At 37.2% G+C, this 20,077-nt stretch overlaps 1 protein-coding gene across 1 annotated transcript in view; it reads left to right on the top strand.

Moving 5' to 3' along the window:
- The window catches only part of SCRN3 (secernin 3), a 36,906-nt gene extending 23,075 nt beyond the window's left edge, over positions 1 to 13,831 (top strand). The window contains exons 6-8 of the mRNA XM_030851720.2: positions 6,099 to 6,261; positions 7,732 to 7,906; positions 11,297 to 13,831. Coding sequence (XP_030707580.1) covers positions 6,099 to 6,261; positions 7,732 to 7,906; positions 11,297 to 11,467 — 509 coding nt within the window. The 3' untranslated portion in view covers positions 11,468 to 13,831. The remainder of the gene's footprint in view (positions 1 to 6,098; positions 6,262 to 7,731; positions 7,907 to 11,296) is intronic.
- Positions 13,832 to 20,077: the final 6,246 nt, after the last annotated feature.

Raw genomic sequence — 20,077 nt, 5'->3', positions numbered from 1 at the left:
TCCAACTTCCTCCCCATTTTCTCTCATAGGCATTTTCCCTCATAAAATCCTTGTACATTTAATCTCATGTTGTGGCATCTGCTTCTCAGAGGACCCAGATGAACACAGCAGAATTAATGTATGAGAATAGCACTAAAAACAGGAGGAATAATTGGAGTTAAAGTGTTACAAGGTCCTTGCGTTAACTAAGTGGTGAAGAACTAATTTAAGGCAGACTGTAATAAGTCAAGAGAAACTAATAAAATAATAAAAGAATAGGGCTTCCCTGGTGGCGCAGTGGTTGAGAGTCCGCCTGCCGATGCAGGGGACACGGGTTCGTGCCCCGGTCTGGGAAGATCCCACATGCCGCGGAGCGGCTGGGCCCGTGAGCTATGGCCGCTGAGCCTGCGCGTCCGGAGCCTGTGCCCCGCAACGGGAGAGGCCACAGCAGTGAGAGGCCCGCGTACCGAAAAAGAAAAAAAAAAAAAGCAAAGAAAATAATAAAAGAATATATAAGTAATAAGCTAACAGGGGAGAAATAGAATAATAAATACTTGTTAAATTCAAAAGAGGGCAAGAAAGGATAAAAAGGGAAAAACAATAGCTGGCATAAATAGAAAAGTAATAATAAAATGGTTGATTCTGTCCCATGTGGAATTGCTCTTATATGGTTTCTAGCATTGATGTCATGCTTTTAGAATGGCCATTTCACTGTACCAGAAATGGTTATCTACATCTTATATTTATAGTTTTATTTTTAAAATTTATAATTCTTCTGAAATTATACTAAAATAAAATATGAATTAGGCTTATTGTTTTTTTCCTCACTTCTCAAATGATTACCCAGTGATCTCAACACCACATTTTAAATGAATTATCTTTTCTGTTGATTTGAAACGCCAACCAGCCTTATCAAATATTAAATTCCTAAGTAAACCCAAGTGTAAATTAGATTACTGTATTTGTCCAGTTTCATTGAGAACCGTGTAAGTATACATAATAAGTGCTCAATACTTGCTTTATGAGCCAAAGGACGATATGAATGAATTTACAGGGTTTTTTTTTTAATGTGGTAAGACAAATACTTCCTCATTATTCTGCTTTTTCAGAATTTTCCTGACAATCCTTGACTGTTCATTTTTCAAGGTTAATTTTACAATCATTTTTCCAGCTTCTCCCCAAAGAATCTTTTTGAGATTTGATTGGATTTGAATTAAAACTATAGATTATTTTAGGGGAGAATTCACATCTAATAATATTGCCTTCCTAGTCAAGAACAAGATATGGTTGTCCATTTATTGAATTTTTCTTTTCTGTTCTAAGTAGACTTTTGTAATTTTATTTGTCTAGGTTTTCCATATTGACATTTTTTGTTGTTGTTAAAGAAATCTTTTATAAACACTTGCTCTGTGCTAGGCATGGGGCCACATAGTGGCAGACATGATACAGTCTGTGACCTTCTGGAACATAGTAACTGGTGGAGGGGAGGACACAAATGGTATTGTTCACTATTTGGTTGTTTCCCTTTTACCACTGTAAATCATGTGAACATCTTATTTATTAAGTTTGTCTGCATTTCAAAATTACTTCTTTAGAATAGATTCTATAAGTGAAGTTGGACCTACAAAATTTGCAGTTTCAACCTAAATGAGAAAACAGTGTCTCTAGTTCTCTTCTATAGAGCCTAAACAAATTGTTTCTTAATAAGAACTTCTTTTCAAAATTTCAGATTGTTTTAATTACTTTTTTGTATGTTGATCTTGTATTCTGTGACTTTGCTAAATGAATTTACTGGTTCTAGGAGGTTTGTTTTTTGGGGTTTTTTTTTTTTGGTTAGACTCCTTGGGATTTTTATGTATAGACTATCATGCCACCTGCAAATAGGGACAGTTTAGTTCTTCCTTTCCAATCTGTATGCTTTTTATTTCCTTTCCTTGCCTTATTGTGCTGGCTAGGACTTCAAGTATTATACTGAATAAGAATGGTGAGAGCAGACATCCTTGCCTTGTTCCCAGTCTTAGGGGGAAAGCATTTAGTCATTTACCATTAAGTATAGTATTAGCTGTAGCTTTTTGTAGATGTACTTTGTCAACTTAATCAAGTTAAGGTAGTTTTCCACTATTCCTTGTTTGCTGAGAGTTTTTATCATGGATAGATACTGAGGTTTGTCATATGCGTTTTCTGTGTCAGTTGATATGATTCTCTTTTTTCTTTAGCCTGTTGATATGATAGATTACATTGATTTTCTAATATTGAACAAGCCTTGTATCCTGGGAATAAACCCAGCTTGGTCATGGTATATAATTCTTTTTATATATTGTTGGGTTCTCTTTGCTAATATTTTATTGAGGGATTTTGCATCTGTATTCATGAGAGATATTGGTCTGTGTTGGTTTGTTTGTACTGTCTTTGTTTGGTTTTGGTATAAGGGTAATATTTGCCCCATTAAATGAGTCAGGACGTGTTCCCTCCTTTTTTATTTTCTGGAAGAGGTTGTGTAGATTTGGAGTTAATTCTTCCTCAAATGTTTGGTAGAATTCTCCAGTGAAACATCTGGGCCTGGAGATTTCTGGAAGTTTTAAAGTCAATTTCTTTAAGAGATATAGGGCTAGTCAAATTATTTCATATTGAGTGAGTTTTGGTAATATGTGCTTTTCAAATAATTGGTCCATTTCTTCTAAGTTGCTAATTTATGGGTATAGAGTTGTTCATAGTATTCCTTTATCATGCTTTTAATGTCTGCAGGGTCTGTCATGATACCCCTGTTTCATTTCTGATATTGGTAATTTTGTAATTTGTGTTTTCTCTTTTTCTGTCAGTCTAGCTAGAGGTTTGTCAATTTTATTGATCTTTTCAAAGAACCACTTTTTGTTTCATTGACTTTTCTGTTTTCTGCTTTCAATTTCATTGATTTCTGCTTTTATCTGTATTATTTATTCCTTCTGCTTGCCTTGAGCTTATTTTGCTCTTCTTTTTCTAGTTTGTTAAGGTGGAAGCTTAGATTACTGATTTCCACTTGACTTTTAAGTTTTTTTCTGGATATTTAATATTTTTTTACTGGTAATGTGAATGGAATATTTTTCTATTATGTTTGTTAATTGGTTGGTTTTGATCTATAAGAAAGCTGTTGAGTGTTTTTACTTATTTAATGGGACACCTCATTGATAGTCTATTTTTTTTCATAGTTTTAAAATCTATTCTCTTTGGTTTTTCAGGTAAGTAATTATATGTTAGTGATCCTATTTTAATTTTCTTGTCGAATTATACTTTGGGGAATATAAACTTTGTACAAGCATGAAAAATTAGGAGGTCATATAAGAAAATTGGGGAGATGTAGATACTTTAAAAAAATGACCTCATTTTAGTCATATATCAGCTGGTTAATGAAGCAAAGATTGCAGCAAGTTGTGATGGATGGTAGGAGGGATGTCCATTTTATCTGAATTTTCAGTCTGATGCCCCAAAGTTACAGGGGTTGCATAAGGAAGCAAAGGTAGTCTTAAACATAAAGATAATCACTGATGAACCATCTATTTATAAAATTTGTCCTCATTCAAATATCTTTCCCAATTTAACACTATCCTTCCTCTTCTTTGCGTCAATATTTTTGTTGATGTCTCTTAATGATTATTAACACAATACAAATAAAATACAAACTGAAAGTCTTACAAAAGATGCAAGATTTCCAGAAGCCCATGAAATTAACATTAGATACTGATTAGGTCACATACAAAGCCATTGGCAAATAAAAAATGAACAGAGAGTTAGACCTATTGACAACTGAAGAAAAACTGAGAGCAGTAACACAACAAAGTGCTTCAAAAGAAAATGATTTGAATGTTAAATAATTAAGAATAGATAACTAATAACAACCTGCTGTATAGCACAGGGATCTCGACTCAATACTCTGTAATGGCTTACATGGGAAAAGAATCTAAAAAAAAAAAAAAAAGTAGGTATATGTATAACTGATTCACTTTGCTGTACACCTGAAACTAACACAACATTGTAAATCAACTATACTCCAAAAAATTTTTAAAAAGGAAAAAAATAAAATTATTATACAGTAAAAAAAAAAAAAGAATTAAGAGAGGGACTTGAGAAACTTGATGAAGTCCTCATATATTTTTGCAATCATTATCTGTATGATCATTCTGCAATAGTCAAAGTCAAATTCTCTTACCATTTTGTTGTAAAAATTACACTTGTTTCATTCTTTGTTCTAAGAATTAGCGTATTAAAATTTTAACCTAAATTTTGTTAACTATAAGCTTATGTAAACTTATTTTTGTATTTTAATTTCATTTTAAAGATCCAGTCAATCCTTTTCCTCCACTACATACCATGAAGTTTTGATTCTTATTTTAAATATGTTGCTTTAAGTGGCTATTTTCTGGTACCAATTTTCTTCTGATAATGAGAATTTCTTGCATTTATTCAAAGAAAAAATTTCAGACCTGTTCTGAAACTCTTCAGGAGAAATCTTTTTTTTAAAAAAAATTATTTATTTATTATTTATTTATTTATTTAGGCTGCAGCGGGTCCTAGTTGTGGCATGCGGGATCTTTTGTTTTTAGTTGCAGCGTGTGGACTCTTAGTTGTGGCATGCATGTGGGATCTAGTTGCCCAACCAGGGATCGAACCTGGGCCCCCTGCATTGGGAGCGTGGAGTCTTAGCAGGGAAGTCCCAGGAGAAATCCTTTTTGAATTGTTAACTGTGGTTACCTTAATTGAAATTGGATCAGGGGACTTTCATTTCTTTATATTCACAGAGCTGTATATCCATGTCTAAATCTATCAATATCTGTCTTTCTGTCTGTCTGTGTCTATCTATCTATCCATTGCCTAGGACAGTGCCTGGCATTTAATAGGTGTTCAATAAATATTTGTTGAGTGAATGAGAACTAAACAGAGAAAATCCCATTCTTGTCTTGAGAGAATTTGTAATCTAATGGCAGAGATATGACCAATACAGACAAAAGATCAGGAATTTATAATCTGATGGCAGAGATAGGATCAAGATAAACAAAAGATAGGACCAATACAGACAAAAGACAGATGGAGAGGAAAAGTTTATTTAAGTTAAGCTTAGTAGTAAGTTTTAATTTGAAGGAGTCCTAATGTGATTCAGGGAGAATTGAGTCATAAATTTTGGAGAAGAGAATTATTATCATGTGAGTAGAAGATATTTTGGCTACTTTTGGAGGACTGCATTGTGGAAGGGTAAGATTATTCATCTTGTCATGAGATAGATCCTAAATCACATCTTTGACTATGGATATATATAGAAAGAAACAGAGCTGTCTGAGGGCATGATTGGCTTTTAAAATTTTTTTGGTGGAAATGCCTTCCAAATATGGGATTCTGAGGTTCTCATGGACATGTTGTGTTTGCTAAAGAGATAGATTTTCTTCTATTTTTCTCAAAAAAATCTCCTTAAAATATCAAACTTTACCTATGAAAGCAGAAAACAGAATATAATGCCATTTATTTTCATTACACATGATGGACATTTAAATTTTTAAAGTAGTCCAGTGGAACTATGTACATACAAATTCCATTAGCCAATAATGTCTTTTGCCTCCTTCATTCCCACTCAGGTTACAGTTCACACTTTCATACAAGAGTATTAATGTCAGGCATAGCAATTATATTACAGGAAAAATAATTTGTTATTTTGTAAAGAACATCTGGTATAATATTGGAAACTAAGCACAATATTCTCTTAATATTTGGTTCCCAGAATGGATAGACTCAGATAATAGTTATTATTGTCATTAGTTAATTGTTAACTACATACCTCTTAAAAATTTTTGGAAGGGCAGTGAGATTGAGTATATTTTGCATTATTGATTTCATCTTCTTAGGAAATAACAGATTTAACCTGTTATAATGTTTTGAGATTTTGTATATTTTATGTTAGAAAAAAATCTTCCTTGGGACAGTGCAGTGAGTCTAACAGTTATGGTACAAGATTTGCTTATAGTCAGTCTTACTTAATTTATACCTAGACCAGTGTCTCATATTATGTATTATCAATAGAGAAAGCAGTTCATAATTGCAGGATGCCAACCTGCAAATGCATATGTATTTGATCGTCTTAAAATTCATTTCCCTAGGAAACATAACCTTTGAAACAATGATGGAAATTCTCCGAGATAAACCAAGTGGCATTAATATGGAGGGAGAATTCCTGACCACTGCAAGCATGGTTTCTATTTTACCTCAAGACTCCAACGTTCCTTGCATCCACTTCCTTACAGGGACTCCTGATCCTGAGAGGTAAAGTCACAAAATACTATAAACCAGGCAGGGGGTCAGGGGTAGGGTAGAGTCATTAGTTTGGTGATGATTTTGTCAGGCTAAATTTTTGTTGCACAAATACCACAATAATTTTTGAATGCATTTTCTTTTTTTTTTAAATTAATTAATTATTGGCTGCGTTGGGTCTTCATTGCTGCACGTAGGCTTTCTCTGGTTGCGGTGCGCGGGCTTCTCGTTGCGGTGGCTTCTCTTGTTGCGGAGCTTGGGCTCTAGGCTTCAGTAGTTGCAGCACATGGGCTCAGTAGTGCTGGCTCTAGAACGCGGGATTAGTTGCTCCGTGGCATGTGAGATCTTTCCAGACGAGGGCTCAAACCCCTGTATCCTGCATTGGCAGGCGGATTCTTAACCACTGCGCCACCAGAGAAGTCTTTTGAATGCATTTTCTATTCAGGTTTTAGTCTGCCATTTTCCTATGTGTATCATTGCCATAACTATTCTCATTCATATGGGACGAAAATGTTTATAGTTTCTGGTACGCAGTTATCCCTACTCCCTCTTTCCCTAACTATATTTAAAATTGTCAAGAAAAACAAGTAGATTGGGGCTTCCCTGATGGCGCAGTGGTTGAGAGTCCGCCTGCCGATGCAGGGGACGGGGGTTCGTGCCCCGGTCTGGGAAGATCTCACATGCCGCGGAGCGGCTGGGCCCGTGAGCCACGGCTGCTGAGCCTGCGCGTCCGGAGCCTGTGCTCCGCAACGGGGAGAGGCCACAACAGTGAGAGGCCCGCGTACCAAAAAGAAAAAAAAAAAAAAAAAGTAGATTGGTTTTCTAATGCAGATTTCAGTATTAAATATTAGATGATGAGTAAGAGTAAAAAGGTTAAATGATCTAGAAAATACATACGTGTAAAACAAAATATCAATAGTTCAAGTTATATCTTAAGTAGGATATATACAGACTACCTTGATTTAAATCATTGGTGTCTCATAAAACTTAATGCACATTACATTTAGAAGTGATCTTATATTCACTACCTCTTAGTATTATAATCTTTCATATTATTAAAGATATCTTCCAGAAAAAGGAATAAAACTTGTGAATCCCTTATTAATACTGCTGCTTATTTTCATCCCAAATCCTAATGCTCAATCTGTTACATTGAGGATTGTTCTTACCCTCCAACTGTGGAATTTGCAGTAGAAAATGATGAACTATAATTTTACTTGACACTGTTTATATGCCAGGCCCTTTGTTAGGTTCATGGGAATATAAGGCTCAATAAAGTATGATCCCTTGCCCCAAAAGGAGATCCCAGTGTACCAGGGAAGACAGGCATGGGTATAAGTAGTATGACAGGAACAATTAGTATGTTATAAATTAGTAGAAATTAAAGGGAATCTTAGAAGATTTAGAATAATGCTGGATATTTTTTTTTCGGCTGAATATTTTTATATCCCCAGATACCAAACTTAATACTTTTTCTTCTAGATCTGTTTTTAAGCCTTTCATATTTATACCAAATATTTCACAACTATTGGACACCAGTTCACCCACATTTGAAGATTCAGTTAAAAAGAAGCCACAGTTTAACATTAAGCCTGACAGAAGACACCTACTCTACCAAAAACATCAACAGGCCTTGGAAATACTAGATAATAAGGAGGTATGATTAGATTATATTCTCTGTTTTATCATTAAGAATAACTTAAAATATGATTCAATCCATATTTTGAACTTTGAAATTTCAGCTTTCTTTCCTTTATATAAAAATAGGTTTAAAAATAGTTTAGATGCTTAGACTATAATAGAGCTATATTATTTTTGAACTTTGGTTAAAAAAATGGTTAAGAATATATTGCGAATTTAGAGAAATTTAGTATATTAAACATAATAACAATAGCTAACATTTATTGAACACTTATTATACACCAAGAACCATGGTACTGTTACATGGGATATTTCATTTAATCTTCACAACCACTTTATCAGGTAGGTACTATTTTTTTTAAATAAATTTATTTATTTTATTTATTTATTTTTGGCTGCGCTGGTTCTTCATTGCTGCGTGCGGGCTTTCTCTAGTTGTGGTGAGCAGGGGCTACTCTTCGTTGCAGTGCGCGGGCTTCTCATTGCAGTGGCTTCTCTTGTTGTGGAGCACGGGCTCTAGGCATGTGGGCTTCAGTAGTCGTGGCACGTGGGCTCAGTAGTTGCAGCTCCCGGGCTCTAGAGGGCAGGCTCAGTAGTTGTGGCACATGGGCTTAGTTGCTCCGTGGCATGTGGGATCTTTCTGGACCAGGGCTGGAACTCGTGTCCCCTGCATTGGCAGGCAGATTCTTAAACACTGTGCCACCAGGGAAGTCCCAGGTAGGTACTATTATCGTTTCCATTTTACTGATAAGAAATCTGAGACTTGGAGAGTTTAAGTAGCTTTCTTAGTGTATCTCACACCAAAAATTACAAAACTTCTAGAGGGGAGTTAACCTGATCTCTAAAATAATGTTCTTAATCATATACCCTCAGATTAATTTTAATTGAAAGTGACTTGACACCCCATAGACTTAAAATAATAATTATTATAATGAGTTGAAGTTTTAATAAAAGATAAATGCTTATTATTTTTAAATGTAAGCATAATAAAAGATTAAACACATCACCTACAATCTCATCTCCAGAAACAAGTAGATATATAATTTGGGGGGACAGATAGATTGATGGGTAGACAAATAATTTTATAATGTTCATACCTCTTCAGCCTTCCTGCCCTCTTCTGTCTCTGCCCCAGAGATTAAAAAAATAGATTAGAAGGAAATGGAAGGGCTACCTAAAGGCCTTTCTCAGAACTCTCAACTCATTCCTTGCAATGAAGGAAAAGATTGGTCATCTTATACCTTTTCTCACCTGCTTCTACCAGCTTCGCTTCTGATTTTTATTGCCTATAATAACTTTTACTTTGTGAAGGTATATACATTTACATTCTTTCTACATTAAATGAATTAGATGAATTTTCCTCCCCGGCAATTATTTACTTATTTCCTTTTTCTGTAGTATGTTTACATAGTTGCCATGCTTTTCTCTCTCCCACACCCCCCGGCCCACCCCCGTGCTTATGCTTAAAGCAGAGAGCTCTGTACAGATCCTCTATTTGCTATAGATTCTTGACACTACTGCTTTTTTCTGAGACCAGTTTGTTTTACTTCTGACCTACAGTGTAAACACCTTTTTGTAGCCTAGTGGCATGGAGTGAGAGGCAAGTGTTTTGTTCTAGGAGCCTATTAAGTGCACTGACTAGGACCCAGTGCACCGGCCCAGAAGTGTCATTCCCTCCATGGGCTTGGCCCATCCTCCAGACTCAGCACAGTGCTGTGAAAAATGATGAGCCCCTGGTTCTTCTTGCCTTTGCTCAAGTTCTTCAGTGATATGTTTCATGAATGTCTGCTCTGGAGGGATTTCCCCTCCTTTCTGAGCAGCCTCTGCACTGCTCTCATTGCTCATGATAGTTCTCAAGAGTTGTTAGCTCCCTTTTCCCCTTAAATACTGCTTCTGGGAGGTGGGTTTTGTAGACTTATTACTAAATGCCCATTAAACTAAATTAAATTGCTGATTGACATTTTTCTAAGTAATAATGAAATAAAATTTAAAAGCAGTTACTATTTTAGGCTGTATTTAATAGGTATTAAATGTTGATTGACAACATGAAGTAGTGGAAAGACAATGGGATTTGAGGGAAGAAGTGTCAAAGACCTGGGTTCTAGTCCTGGCTCTGTAAATAACTACTTTTATGTTTTAGGGAGAGTCAGTCCTACTGGTAGTTTAGTTAACATTTCTTGATTACTAATGAGGTTGAAAATTTCATGTTTATTGGCCTTTGTGTTTCCTCTTAAATGACTTGCCTATTATTTTCCTTAGTCTGTTTTTCAGTTGATTCTTGGTTGTTTTTGTCTTTTGCCTCAAAGAGGCAAAAATATGTGAACAACTTTGTTGTGTAGCAAATTTTTAATCTCAGTTTGTTTATTTAACTTCTTTTGTCAGACAAGTTTAAAATTTAATCGGTTGCATTTGTTAGTCTTTTCCTTTAAGGCATCTTGATTTCATGCTTCAAAAGGGCTGCCTCACCTCAAAATAAATATAACTTCTGTATTTTCTTTCAAATACATATATGCATATTTGAAAAAAAATTAGTTCTTTATCTGGAATTTATTTTTATGGGTGTTATGAAGTAGGGTTCTAACTTCGTTTTCCAAAGAGATGACCAATTATTCTAATACCATTTATTGATAAAATACATTTTTTGCACTGATATGAAGTGCAGTGTTTCTTCAGAAAAAATTGCATACAATTTCATACTGAAGTATAGGTCAAAGTTAAGAATCCTTGTTTTGTGGAGTTCTGCCCCATTATGGTTCAAATTTTAAAAATTATGCTCACTTTCTAGTAACTCTCTTCTTATACACTTTTTCTGTCAGTACCTACCCTCTAACTGATGATGGTAATTCATTAATAACTTAAAAATTGCTCCTTTCTATAAGAATCATGACCTTTTCCCCCCCTTGTTGATACAAGGAGGAATCATAGAGAAAATGACTTTTCTTTTAGTTGCTCTTTCCCTTGAACGTCACTGTTCTATTTCCTTTGTTTAATCTGATAATGCTGGTTTTAAATGTAGAAGATCCAAATTCATGAAAATATTTCAGCTTCAGTTTTCAGCAACCTTCCCCATCCACAATTAATATCAAATTTTCAGTTGACCTGTTATTTGTCTTTTAAGTTTCTTGCTTATAGACTAATACTACATAATTGTTATTGTATTTTCTACTAAAAATAACTATAGTTTGTGGTTAATAGATTAACTGAATCTAGAACAATGATTTTTCCCAAAGAATTTCATTCTTTCTTTATCTAAAGAATAGGAGAAGGGGAACCGAACCAGAAGTTGAAACCAGAATGAACAAACCTTGTGTGTAGAGGTGGTTTGGAATTTTGTTAGACTCGTGTGTGTACTCATGCACACATGTGTATCTGTGTATTTATTTATTTTTATTTTTTAATTGTTCAGGAAAAAGCCAAAACAATGTTGGACAACATGAGCAAACTGGAGAAGGAACTATTCAAAGAGATGGAATCAATCCTTCAAAACAAGCATCTTGATGTGGATAAAATTGTTAATCTTTTTCCTCAGTGTACAAAAGATGAAATTAGAATTTATGAGCCAAATATTAGTTCTTAGTGATCGCATAAATGGTCAGCAATTTTCCTCAAAATTAGAATCTGTTACCTTGGTAAATAATATAAATTAAGTTTGAGCAGATATGATTATTCTTTAATAGCATTCAGGTGATAGCTTGGCTATTAAAACTACATGTAGCCTTGATGAAATATTGAGAAAGAAAATAACATTGGAATTGGACACATATATCATGGATAGCCAGGTTTCACTTTAGGTACCGACTTGTATTTTTTTTTCTAGCCACAATACCTTTTTAAAAATCACAGTAACTAAATATCCAATTCTGCATAAAGCACGAAACATTAAAATAATGTATACATTTATTATAATTATATATTGTCCTCAATTTTCTCAGTTACAACAGAAAGCAGATTTTTCTTTAGTAATGGAAAATATTGTCTCAACTAGTAAGTTTTTTGTGCTTTAGGCAAGTATTATCCAGCTCTAGCAAAATTTTCTAGATTTACACATTGTTTTATTCCAGTCTTTTAATTATGCAAATGTTTTATTAAACTCAGACTTGCTCTTTGTCAAGACTTAGCTGACCAGTGAGCTTTTAGCTCTAATTGTCTAGCATTTTGTCGCCCATACCCCTTAACAGACTTTTATGTTAATATTTTTAGAAGAGCTTTCCTGGGAGATTAGGAAATGGAATAAGCCAAGACCTTAGGAGATATTATTTTGGTGTCTCAAATCTCTCTCATCTTTTACTTCTGTTCATTCAGTGAAAACAGGAACAGGAATGAGACAGTGGTGATGAAACAGAAATATTAGCATATTATGAACATTAAGAACGTTATAATATATATTATGAACATTATATATGAATAATAATACCTGTCCAAAGATTATAAAACTCTGTTAAAGGGCTTCCCTGGTGGCGCAGTAGTTGAGAGTCCCCTGCCGATGCAAGGGACACGGGTTCATGTCCCGGTCCGGGAAGATCCCACATGCCGCGGAGCGGCTAGGCCCGTGAGCCATGGCCGCTGAGCCTGCGCGTCCGGAGCCTGGGCTCCGCAACGGGAGAGGCCACAGCAGTGAGGGGCCCGCGTACCGCAAAAAACAAACAAAAAAAACTCTGTTAAAGTTACATAGGGATTACCAAGTAAGACTCAAAGTTGGAAATATAAACAAAAGAAAAATCCAACTCAAAATAACACTATGTTTTTATTGGTTTCTAGAAATTTCCATTTTCGGTGTTTGATTGCATTATGATATTTATTGGTCACTATCACTGCAATTAGGATTATTACTAAAATAATGGATCATTATATTTAAAGAGTCCTCAGAAATTATTTTTTAAATTCTCTCATAAAAATCATAATCTGCCTGATGGCTCTTGTCTAATGCAGGGCTGCCATTACAAAAGAAAACTGTATCAAATGCTCAGTTAATTCTGGTTTGCCTTACATATAATTCAGTGATAGGTTCTTCCTAAATCATGAAGCCCCTTGGGCAACCCCCAAATGCCCCCCCCTCTCTTTTTTAATATGTGAGGAAACTAAGGGTAAGCAGTTCATTGATTTATTTAGGCACAGAAACGTGCCTCTCTCTAGGGCCCGCATGTTTTCACTTTCTCCTTTGACACCATGCTAGACCAAACTAGTACCAGGCTCTCACCTGGACCACTGCAGTTAAGTTCTTCTGCACCGATTTTTGCTCTTTATCTTCATCCACATGGGTCACTGCAGCTAGAGTGATCTATTAAAATTTTAAATATGTTCATGAATTTCCCTCCTAAAACTTTTTTAAAAAAATAGACTTTATTTTTAGAGCAGTTTTACGCTTAAAGCAAAATTGAGAAGAAAGTACAGAGTTCCCACGTACCCCTGTTCCTCTATCCTCCCCTCCACCATCAACATCCCCCACCAGAGTGGCACATTTGTTATAACTGATGAACCTACACTGACACATCATTATCACCCAAAATCCAGAGTTTACATTAGGTTTCACTCATTGTACATTCTATGGGTTTGGATAAATGTATAATGACGTGTATCTACAATTACAGTATCATACAGAACAGTTTTACTGCTCTAAATATCCTTTGTGCTCCACCTATTCATCTCTCCCTTCCCCTAACCCCTGGCAATCATCTTTTTACTGTCTCTACAGTTTTGGCTTTTCCAGAATATTGTATAGGTGGAATCATACAGTATGTAGCCTCCTTTTCAGATTGGCTCCTTAACTTAGTAATATGCATTTAAGTTTCCTCTATGTCTTTTCATGGCTTGATAACTCATTTCTTTTTAGTGATGAATAATATTCCACTGTCCGGATACCCTGGCTGCTGATATCCACTACTGAAGGACGTCTGGTTGCTTCTGTGTCTTGGCAATTATGAATAAAGCTGCTATAAATATCCATGTGCAGGTTTTTGTGTAGACATGGTTTGAACTCAGTTGGGTAAATACCCAGGAACATGAGTGTTGGATGGTGTGGGAAGAGTATGTTTAGTTTTATAAGAAACTGCCAAACTGTCTTCTAAAGTGACTACCGTACCATTTTGCTTTCCTACCAGCAGTCAATTAGAGTTCCTATTGTTCCACATCCTCGCCAACATTTGTTGTCAGTGTTCTGGATTTGGGCCATTCTAATAGGTATGTAGTAGTATCTCATTGTTTTAATTTGCATTTCCCTAATGACATATGGTGCAAAGCACCTCTTAATATGCTTATTTGCCATCTATATTATCTTCTTTGATGAGGAATCTGTTCAGATCTTCTGCTCATTTTAAAAAATCAAGTTGTTAATTTTCCTATTGTGTCTAAAACTGTAAAGAGTCAATGAGATAAGTCCCAATCCTTAACAACTATCAACAAGATCCTGCCAATCTGCCCCATCTATATCTTATTATGCTTTTTTTTTTTTTTTTTTTTTTTTTTTTTTGCGCGGTACGCGGGCCTCTCACTGTTGTGGCCTCTCCCGTTGCGGAGCACAGGCTCCGGACGCGCAGGCTCAGCGGCCATGGCTCACGGACCCAGCCACTCCACGGCATGTGGGATCTTCCTGGACCGGGCACGAACCCGCGTTTCCTGCATCGGCAGGCGGACTCTCAACCACTGCTCCACCAGGGGAGCCCTATGCTTTGTTTTTTTAAAGTTTCTATTCTGCTCTTTCAGTTCCTTGAATGTGCTCAGTTCCTTCATCATGACTGTACCCTCTGCTTGCACCATTCATTTCATGTGCTTTTAATATAAGTAGTTCTTTCCATCCTTTAGAGTTTTGCTGAAACATGACTTCCTCAGGGAAATTTTCCCCACTCAAGATCAAGCCTCTTGATACATACTCTGAGAGCCACATGTGATCCTGATCACAAGTGTAATTAAATGTTTAACATCTGTCTCTCACAGCAGAAGAAGCTTTATGAGGATAAGAACCATATTTTTTCTCACTGTTGTGTGCTTAATGTTCAACATTGTGTCTGGCACAAGCTAGATGCTCAATAAACATTTAAATTAACATTCAAGGACTGATGGAGAGAATTTACACAGTCCTCTTCTCAGCTTGTAAAGTTGAGAAAATTAGCTAGACAATCTATCCGTACAACTTGGTAGCCTTTTATAAGGCTGAGGTCAACCTATTCCCTTTTTCCATATTCAAAATAGGAATAATAACTCCCCAGATAAAGATAAGGATTATTATATTTATAAACAGCCAATTAATTTATAAAACATTTTGGGAGACTTTCACTCTATAAATCCAATATGGTATTGGGCTTTGGTACTTCAGTGAGTAATTAATACCTTGTGGTATATTTTAGAAAATTTAAGGTTTTCTTAAATTTCATGTGTTTCTTAAGAGTAAAAAACATAGTAGCTGGGGGGACCTTCAAGATGCTGGAGGAGTAAGATGTGGAGATCACCTTCCTCCCCACAAATACAGCAGAAATACATCTACATGTGGAACAACTGCTACAGAACACCTACTGAACGCTGGCAGAAGACCTCAGACTTCCCAAAAGGCAAGAAACTACCCACGTACCTGGGTAGGGCAAAACAGAAAAGAATAAACAGAGACAAAAGGATAGGGACGGGACCTGCACCTCTGGGAGGGAGCTGTGAAGGAGGAAAAGTTTCCATACACTAGGAAGCCCCTTCACTGGTGGAGACTGGGGGTGGGGGTGGGGGTGGAAGCTTTGGAGCCATGGAGGAGAGTGCAGCAACAGGGGTGCAGAGGGCAAAGCGGAGAGATTCCCGCACAGAGGATCGGTGCTGACCAGCACTCATGAGCCTGAGAGGCTTGTCTGCTCACCCGCCGGGGCGGGTGGGGGCTGGGAGCTGATGTTCCAGCTTCAGAGGTCGGATCCCAGAGAGAGGACTGGAGTTGGCTGCGTGAACACAGCCTTAAGAGGGCTAGTGCGCCACAGCTAGCTGGGAGGGAGTCGGGGAAAAAGTCTGGAACTGCCTAAGAGGCAAGAGACCATTGTTTCGTGGTGCGCGAGGAAAGGGGATTCAGAGCACCACCTAAACGAGCTCCAGAGACTGGCGCGAGCTGCGGCTATCAGCGTGGACATCAGAGACGGACATGAAATGCTAAGGCTGCTGCTGCAGCTACCAAGAAGCCTGTGTGCAAGCACAGGTCACTATCCACACCTCCCCTCCCGGGAGCCTGTGAAGCCCGCCACTGCCAGGGTCCCGTGATCCAGGGACAACTTCCCCAGGAGAACAGTGTGCCTCAGGCTGTTGCAACGTCATGCCGGCCTCTGCCGCTGCAGGCTCGCCCCGCATTCCATACCCCTCCCTCCCTCTGGCCTTAGTGAGCCAGAGCCCCCTAATCAGCTGCTACTTTAACCCTGTCCTGTCTGGGTGGGAACAGATGCCCTCAGGCGACCTACATGCAGCGGCAGGGCCAAATCCAAAGCTGAACCCCGGGAGCTGTGCAAACAAAGAAGAGAAAGGGAAATCTCTCCCCACAGCCTCAGGAGCAGTGGATTAAATCTCCCCAATCAACTTGATGTACCCTGCATCTGTGGAATACCTGAATAGACAACGAATCATCCCAAAATTGAGGAGGTGGACTTTGGGAGCAACTGAAGACTTGGGGTTTGGTTTCTGCATCTAATTTATTTCTGGTTTTATGTTTATCTTAGTTTAGTATTTACCTTATTATCATTGGTAGATTTGTTTATTGATTTGGATACTCTCTTCCTTTTTTTAAAAAAAATATATTTTTCCTTTTTCTCTTTTTGTGAGTGTGTATGTGTATGCTTTTTTGTGTGATTTTGTTTGTATACCTTTGCTTTTGCCATTTGTGCTAGAGTTCTGTCCTTTTTTTTTTGGTATAGTTTTTAGCACTTTTATCATTAGTGGATTTGTTTTTAGGTTTGCTTGCTCTCTTTCTTTATTACTTTTTAATTTTAATACTTTTTTATTTTAATAACTTGACTTTTATTTTACTTTTTTCCTTCTTTCTCTCTCTCTCTCTTTCTTTTTTCTCCCTTTTCTTCTGAGCTGTGTGGCTGACAGGATTTTGGTGCTCCAGCCAGGTGTCAGGCCTGAGCCTCTGAGTTGGGAGAGAGACCTCCTGGCTCCAAGTAATATCAAACGACGAAAGCTCTCCCAGAGATCTCCATCTCAACACTAAGACCCAGCTCCACTCAACGACCAGCCAAACAACTAGCAAGACAGGAACACAACCCCACTCATTAGCAGACAGTCTGCCTAAAACCATAATAAGGTCACAGATACCCCCAAACACACCACCGGATGTGGTCCTGCCCACGAGAAAGACAAGTCCAGCCTCATCCACCACAACACAGGCACCGGTCCCCTCCACCAGAGAGCCTACACAACCCACTGAACCAACCTTACCCACTGGGGGCAGACACCAAAAACAATGGGAACTATGAACCTGCAGCCTGCGAAAAGGAGACCCCAAACACAGTAAGTTAAGCAAAATGAGAAGACAGAAGTACACAGCAGATGAAGGAGCAAGGTAAAAACCCACCAGACCAAACAAATGAAGAGGAAATAGGCAGTCTACCTGAAAAAGAATTCAGAGTAATGACAGTAAAGATGATCCAAAATCTTGGAAATAGAATGGAGAAAATATAAGAAACGTTTAACAAGGACCTAGAAGAATTAAGAGCAAACAAACAATGATGAACAACACAATAAATGAAATTAAAAATTCTTAGAACGGGCTTCCCTGGTGGCACAGTGGTTGGCGGTCCACCTGCCGATGCAGGGTACGCGGGTTCGTGCCCTGGTCCGGGAGGATCCCGCGTGCAGTGGAGCGGCTGGGCCTGTGAGCCGTGGCCGCTGTGAGGCTGCGTGTCCAGAGCCTGTGCTCTGCAACGGGAAAGGCCACAGCGGTGAGAGCCCCGTGTACCGCAAAAAAAAAAAAAAAAAAAATTGTCTAGAAGGAATCAGTAGCAGAATCACTGAGGCAGAATAACGGATAAGTGACCTAGAAGATAAAATAGTGGAAACAGCTCCCACAGAGCACAATAAAGAAAAAAGAATGAAAAGAATTGAGGACAGTCTCAGAGACCTCTGGGACAACATTAAATGCAACAACATTCAAATTGTAGGGGTCCCAGAAGAAGAAGCGAAAAAGAAAGGGACTGAGAAAATATTTGAGGAGATTATAATTGAAAACTTCCCTAATATAGGGAAGGAAATAGTCAATCAACTCCAGGAAGTGCAGAGAGTCCCACATAGGATAAATCCAAGGAGAAACACACTAAGACACATATTAAACTATCAAAAATTAAATACAAGAAAAAATATTAAAAGCAATAAGGGAAAAGCAACAAATAACATACAAGGGAATCCCCATAAGGTTAACAGCTGATGGTTCAGCAGAAACTCTGCAAGCCAGAAGAGAGTGGCAGGACATATTGAAAGTGATGAAAGGGAAAAACCTACAACCAAGATTACTCTGCCTAGCAAGAATGTCATTCAGATTTGACGGAGAAATTAAAACCTTTACAGACAAACAAAAGCTAAGGGAATTCAGCACCACCAACCAGCTTTACAACAAATGCTAAAGGAACTTCTTTAGGCAGGAAACACAAGAGAAGGAAAAGACCTACAATAACAAAACCAAAACAATTAAGAAAATGGTAATAGGAACATATATATCAATAATTACCTTAAATGTAAATGGATTAAATGCTCCAACCAAAAGCATAGACTGGCTGAATGGATACAAAAACAAGACGTGTATATATGCTGTCTACAAGTGACCCACTTCAGACTTAGGGACACATACAGACTGAAAGTGAGGGGATGGAAAAAGATATTCCATGCAAATGGAAATCAAAAGAAAGCTGGAGTAGCAATTCTTGTATCAGACAAATTAGACTTTAAAATAAAGACTATTACAAGAGACAAAGAAGGACACTACATAATAATCAAAGGATGAATCCAAGAAGAAGATATAACAATTGTAAATATTTATGCACCCAACAGAGGAGCACCTCAGTACCTAAGGCAAATGCTAACAGCCAGAAAAGGGAAAATTGACAGTAACACAATCATAGTAGGGGACTTTAACAACCCACTTTCACCAATGGACAGATCATCCAAAATGAAAATAAATAAGGAAACAGAAGCTTTAAACGATACATTAAACAAAATGGACTTAACATATTTATAGGACATTCCATCCAAAAACAACAGAATACACTTTCTTTTCAAGTGCTCATGGAACATTCTCCAGGACAGATAATATCTTGGGTCACAAATCAAGCCTTGGTAAATTTAAGAAAATTGAAATTGTATCAAGCATCTTTTCCAACCACAGTGCTATGAGACTGGATGTCAATTACAGGAAAAAAATCTGTAAAAAATACAAACACATGCAGGCTAAACAATACAGTACGAAATAACCAAGAGATCAATGAAGAAATCAAAGAGGAAATCAAAAAATACCTAGAAACAAATCACAATGAAAACATGAAAACCCAAAACCTGTGGGGTGCAGCAAAAGCAGTTCTATGAAGGAAGTTTATAGCAATACAGTCCTACCTCAAGAAACAAGAAACACCTCAAGTAAACAACCTAACCTTACACCTAGAGCAATTAGAGAAAGAAGAACAAAAAAACCCCAAAGTTAGCAGAAGGAAAGAAATCATAAAGATTAGATCAGAAATAAAAAGAAATGAAGGAAACGATAGCAAAGATCAATAAAACTAAAAGCTGGTTCTTTCAGAAGATAAACAAAATTGATAAACCATTAGCCAGACTCATCAAGAAAAAAAGGGAGAAGACTCAAGAGAATTAGAAATGAAAAAGGAGTAACAACTGACAGTGCAGAAATACAAAGGATCATGAGAGATTACTACAAGCAACCATATGACAATAAAATGGACAACCTGGAAGAAATGGACAAATTCTTAGAAAAGCACAACCTTCCAAGACTGAACCAGGAAGATACAGAAAATATAAACAGATCACAAGCACTATTGAAACTGTGATTAAACATCTTCCAACAAACAAAAGCCCAGGACCAGATGGCTTCACAGGTGAATTCTATCAAACATTTAGAGAAGAGCTAACACCTATCCTCCTCAAACTCTTCCAAAATATAGCAGAGGGAGGAACACTCCCAAACTCATTCTATGAGGCCACAATCACCCTGATACCAACACCAGACAAAGAT

Source organism: Globicephala melas, chromosome 7 (genome assembly GCF_963455315.2).
Source record: "Globicephala melas chromosome 7, mGloMel1.2, whole genome shotgun sequence".
In the NCBI taxonomy this organism is placed as follows: domain Eukaryota; kingdom Metazoa; phylum Chordata; class Mammalia; order Artiodactyla; family Delphinidae; genus Globicephala; species Globicephala melas.
Note: the sequence above shows the minus strand (reverse complement) of the source record. Positions and strands in the feature narration are given on the sequence as shown.